We start from the raw sequence: 6000 nt of genomic DNA on the forward strand, positions 1-6000 counted from the left end.
ACCTCTTCGAAATATGCTATGAACTAAATCTTAATATTTTTTAATATTAATTATCATTTTGGTGTCCTTTTTTTGGTCAGACTTGTACGATGTGACTCTCAGAGCCATGCTTAGAATGAGTAGTAACTACTCATGCATTTAGTTCCAGTAGATCCAATGAGATTATGCTGACATTAAATACTCTTTGCTAGAGAAAAGGGCCTGCACAACAGGACTCTCCCAAGTGTTGCCTAGATAACAGCTTTATCCAAATAATATTACAACTGACTGTAAATAATTGTTTTGCAATTTATCTGACTTATTTAGTGCATTTAGTGATTGTTCTTGTTCTTACTGTTTCTTAGGCTACTGGAGAAAAAAGAGCTGCCCCAGATTCTGGCAAGAAGCCCAAGACCCCAAAGAAGAAGAAAAAGAAAGACCCCAATGAGCCCCAAAAGCCAGTGTCAGCATATGCCCTTTTCTTCAGGGACACACAAGCTGCAATTAAAGGACAGAACCCCAATGCTACATTTGGAGATGTTTCAAAAATAGTGGCATCTATGTGGGACAGTTTAGGAGAAGAACAAAAACAGGTAAATTGATGCAGGTTTCTCTCACAAGAAGTAATATAGTAATCCTTGTAGAAAAATCCTCCTGCCTCTTCTCTGAGTTGCCCACGCTACTTGCTGATGTAGAACTCCACCTCTGTAGAGCTAAACTGAGTTTTGAACTTGCTGAAGACCTGGCATCTAATTTTTAAGTTTTTTTCTTTGTGAGAGCTGACAGGTAGTGTTAAATGACTGTATTTGTCTTTAAATTTTAAAGGGCAGTTTGTAAAAGAGCTCAGGTTATAGTGTCCTAGAGTCCTCTTAAAACCATCTTTTGATGATTCCTATTTCAAAGCCCTTGTTTCCTATTAATAAGTTAGAAAAGAGGAAGGTACAGCATATTTACCATTTCCTTTGATCTGCCTTATGAATTTGTTACAAAGCGTGTTGATTTCCAACCTTTGAAGCCAATCCTCTGAGTCTCATTACAATGTTGTGTGGGAAATGCTATCTCCAACTCCAACTGGGTACAGAGTGATGAGTTTTGTACTTCCTTGAGGGTTATTCTTCTTCCCATACACATGGAACTGCTGCACATGGATTAAAGGGGGTTAAAAATACCCCTTGTTTGTTCCCAGTAACGGTTAATAGAAGCTTGTAGGGGAGGACAGATTCCCAGATAGGACCCCTTTTGGCAAGAGATGAATGGTACTTTTTTCTGAAATACATTTAGAAACTTTTATTCTGATCTAACAGATGATAATGAACATGATTTAAAGGTGAACTTTAAATTTAATAATGATTAAAAATACAGATTTAGTAATTTTTGCCTAACAGTTCTTGTTCAACTCACTGGGATTCTCTCATGCTGGCATTGGGGCAAGTCCAAGCTCTTTGATCCACCTTTTTTAAAGGTGTATAGATTTCCTTATATGTACTTCAAATATTTGTTTTGAAAAAAAATGCACAGGTGTATTCTGCTATTCTAGCCTACTGCTGATACATTTTGGCATTTGTAATACCCAATTTTCTAATATCCCTGCTACTTGGAGTCAATAAAATACTGTTTTCTGGGCAAGGAAAGAGTGCATAGGTAGTCTTGTCAATCAGTTTGCTGCTCAGACTGATGTCAAATAGCAGCATTTTGTTATTCCTGATAATAAACATAAACTGTACTGCAAGTCCAGCAAGTAGCCCTGAAAGCCTGTAACCACCTGCAAAAATATTTAAGACTTTCAAATAGAGTGTTTTCAGGGGTTTTGGTCTATGTTTTTTGTTTCTCTGCAAGTGATTTTGAGAGCATTCTGGCAAAAAAAAATCTTAATAGTTGAAGTTGGTGAAATTGTGATCTCTTTTAATAGGTATATAAAAGAAAAACTGAAGCTGCCAAAAAAGAATACCTAAAGGCACTTGCTGCCTACAGAGCAAGCCTTGTTTCTAAGGTAAGCCTAATATTGCCTTCAATGTAATGCAAGTGAGCTTTTATCAATGATATTGGAATATGTGGGGCAAGGGGAGGATGTTATGCACAATATAAGCAGAATCATGGCATTTCTGTAATACAGCTCTACAAGATGTTGTGCTGCTGCTTGAACCCTGCTTAGACTCTGCAAAAATAATTTCATCTCTCTCCTGGCATACTAATGATTACCAGAAACTATCTTTGTAATTGTGCATCTTCCCTGAGCTGTGGAGGCACTTCACCACAAAAATAAAATTCAGTCATGAAAAATATACTGACCTTTTGACATTAATATTTGCAAGCTGTTTGCAGAGGTTTGTTTTTCCTCAAGTGCTGCTTCTCAAAGGACAGGCTTGCTCTGCGTGGAGTTGGAGAGCAGTTGTTGTGTGACAAAGCTTAAGTATTTTTGCAGATGAGGGGAAAGACATGTTAGGTGGCTCTGAATTTGGAGAGTACTAAAAAATGGACTAGCTGGCAGTGAGCCACAATGAGTATTTTAGTGGATCCTGAGTTAAAGTAAAACCTGTGAAGAAAACAAAGCTCTGCTGTCTTACTTGAGAATTTACCTTTCTAGACAGCAGCACTATACAGGTTGCAGTTCTGTTGCATCTGAATATCATAAATGGAAATGTGCTTATAGATATCTAAAATATGGGTAAAACAGTGGGTGATGATGTCTTAACTCCTGAGAATATTTATTTGAATGTACAACTGCAAAACATTAGTAAATCATATGGAAAGTTGCTGTGTATTTTAATTATTGATTAAAAATACAACATCAGAAATTATACATGTGTTTTTGAAAGTTGGAAGATTTATTCTTCTTGTATTAAGAAGCTGCATTTTTCTATTCCCTCTGGGACTTAGATAATATTCTAAAAGCCTTTAGTATCACAATGCTAAGTTCAAGATCAGCAGGAATTCTAAATACGCTTGAGAGATATTATTTTGTGAATCTTAAGTTTCCTTTTCAGAAAAATCAGGAATCGTATTTTTTCCCCAAATCCATGGGACCAGGACTACCAAGTAACTTCTGGGTAGATGGCAGGTGGAAATGACACTCAAAGTCATGGTATCTCATCTCCTCTAAATTAAGACATCCTTGCTGTAGCTTTTTCATGTGAGATGTTTCAGGATAGGGAGGGGAGAGAGACTTGTGCAGCACAATTTATTACAGGTAAATGTCTAAAGAGTGTCAGTTAATTGCTCATTGGTTGGTAACTCATGTGGTGGGGAGTGTGTGTGCTGCTGCCTCCCAAAGAGCAGGGTTTTTTAAAATAATTTAAATATATTGGGCCTGTTCTAGCTCTTTCAGTGACAAAATGTGTGTGACATCTCTGACTTTCTGGTGTTGATCAAGGGCACGAGTTAGTTTTTGTCCAAGTAAGACCTGGAGGTACCATATAGGGAGGCAGATAGAGAGGTGATGCAATGTACTGCTGATCAGTGGTTGTTTTCAGACCGCAGATTGATCTTTTCTGATAGAAAACAAAAGATGGCAAAGGTCTCTGAGTAGCTGTTACTTTTATTACCATGTAAACAGTAACAATTTTTTTTTTCTGTTGAAAAGACAATTAATTTCTCTTCCAAACACAGGCTGCTGCAGAATCTGCTGAGGCCCAGACAATTCGTTCTGTTCAGCAAACACTGGCATCCACAAATTTGTCTTCCTCCCTCATTCTGAATAGTTCCCTTTCTCAGCACGCCACGGTGTCGGCATCGCCCCAAACTCTTCAACAGCCCCTTTCCAGAGCCATTGCTCCAAAACCCCTGACCATGAGACTGCCAATGAATCAGATTGTAGCTTCTGTCACCATTGCCCCCAACATGCCAACAAACATTGCAGCTCCATTGATAAGCTCCATGGGCTCCAATATGGTGGCAACGCCGTCCTCGTCTCAGCTCAGCCCCTCCATGCAAAGCCAGCAGCACCAGATGCAGCAGCTCCAGCAGCAACAGATGCAGCAGATGCAGCAGCAGCAGCTACATCAGCATCAAATGCATCAGCAAATACAGCAGCAAATGCAGCAGCAGCATTTTCAGCACCACATGCAGCAACATTTGCAGCAGCAGCAGCAGCATCTCCAGCAGCAAATGAATCAACAGCAGATGCAACAGCAACTGCAGCACATACAGCTTCAGCAAATGCAGCAGCAGCAAATGCAGCACATGCAGCACCAGTCCCAGCCTTCTCCTCAGCAGCATTCCCCAGGAGCCCCGCAGATCACTTCTCCCATCCCTGCCATTGGGAGCCCTCAGCCAGCACCTCAGCAGCACCAGTCACAAATACAATCTCAGACACAGACTCAAGTATTGTCACAGGTTAGTATTTTCTGAAGATAAAAGATCTTGCAACATGGCTTTGTGTTGATGGAGGGGTAGGGGTAAACCATATTTGGCTGAAAACTGTAAATTGTTGATGGTAGTTATGCAGGGATGCATAACAGATCAAATGATCCTCTAAAGTGTCTATTAGATAGGCAATAAAGAACTACAATGTAGCTGTGTATCATCTTTTAGCTGACTATAAATCATTTTGTTTAAAAGAAAAAATGCTGTTCTCTTTTTCATGTGATGCCTTTTTAATTTATTTAAGCTTTACCTACAATATGTGAATCAACTGGCCTAAAAAAAAATACCTGGACCTTATGACTGCAAAATGGCCTTTCAGAGTTATATGCTATAGCCCTTCTTTCTCTAAAAGTGAGTAATGCACTTCAAGGCAGTATGAACTCATGAAGCCCTTAAAGCACAGTTGTAACTACCTGTAAAATTATGATTGGATTTCATACAATCATGCTTGTATGACATGAGTTAGTTGATGGCATTTTTTGTCATGAAAAAATAGAGTAAATCACAGATTTTTGCCAAAGCTCTTATTTTTTTTTCTTTTTCTCTCCTAAACCTGTTCAGAAAAACAAATGCAAGTAACTGGACGTAAATGTTTGACCCAACTTTTCACTTCATTTCTCTAAATAAACCTGCCATAGTTCATAAGAAAATATATATTGACATTTACCCTCTTACGTTAATTCCAATTACAGAACAAATGTGAATATTATATTCTGTGTCAAAGTGATGAGTTTCAGATTTAATACACTGTATTTTTAAAAGGGAAATGCACTTAAATAAAACTGTTATTACAGAAAGCTAAGATGAGAAATGCAAGTTATTAATACGCTGTAAAACCAGTAGAATATTTAAATGAAACTCCACAACTGAATAATCAATGTAAATATTTTCTTTAAAAGTTGTAAGTTTTCATATCATGTGTTGTAAAGTTTTCATAAATGAGGCTTTAATGTAAACACTGGTAACATGAATTATTAATTGCTACATTGCTTATTGTGTTTTTATGCTGTTTTATACTTTTTTATGAGTTATGATAGCAGCAATTAAGTTGTTTGTATTTTGCTTATCTAAAATAAATGCTTTTATCTTGCTATAGAATAAACACATTTCGGTAAAACTGATGAGCTGTAAGTCTTTGATAGAGAAGCCAGAAATATTTCCTTCTGCAAATGATTTCTTGGACATTTTTAAACTTCTTTGGATTTTTATCAGACATTCTGGGTGAACAGGTACCAATGGGAACTTGGCTCTTGTGCCCTCCAAGATGCTCTGCTGCAGAGCTGTGGGCAGCTGCTCTGAGGTGTCTGTGACTCCAGAGAGAGAAAGCAAGTGCTGGGGTCACACAACAGCGATGGTACCCGTGCTGATGAGCTGCAGGAACAGGGAGGTGAACCTGTCTCTCAGCTGTGATGTTTAGAGATGGAAATCAGCACAAATTGGTTTTGTATCCGAGAGTTCTGGGTGTAAACTCAGCTGTGGGCTTCCCTCTGTAAGCCTCCAGCTCCTGCCTTGGGCTGCTCCTGAGCTGTCTGACTTTTATGTTCTCGTTAAGGTAGAGTGTGATGGAGTGGGGAGGATGGAGGGGGCAGGTCTTTCATATGAAGGGTTTGGAAACATTAACATCCAGTGTGTTGTCAGGTTATTAGTGCTGTTCCTATA

At 38.6% G+C, this 6000-nt stretch overlaps 1 protein-coding gene across 2 annotated transcripts in view; it reads left to right on the forward strand.

The window, feature by feature from the left end:
• The window catches only part of TOX3 (TOX high mobility group box family member 3), a 74113-nt gene extending 68326 nt beyond the window's left edge, over positions 1–5787 (forward strand). For both annotated transcript variants that reach the window (XM_054296331.1, XM_054296333.1), the window contains exons 5-7: positions 345–572; positions 1889–1969; positions 3586–5787. In XM_054296331.1, coding sequence (XP_054152306.1) covers positions 345–572; positions 1889–1969; positions 3586–4326 — 1050 coding nt within the window. In that variant the 3' untranslated portion in view covers positions 4327–5787. The remainder of the gene's footprint in view (positions 1–344; positions 573–1888; positions 1970–3585) is intronic.
• The last annotated feature ends 213 nt before the right edge of the window (positions 5788–6000 follow it).

This window comes from Melozone crissalis, unplaced genomic scaffold (genome assembly GCF_028551555.1).
Source record: "Melozone crissalis strain CALT ecotype California unplaced genomic scaffold, PUWL_Pcris_2 ptg000007l_1, whole genome shotgun sequence".
Lineage (NCBI taxonomy): Eukaryota > Metazoa > Chordata > Aves > Passeriformes > Passerellidae > Melozone > Melozone crissalis.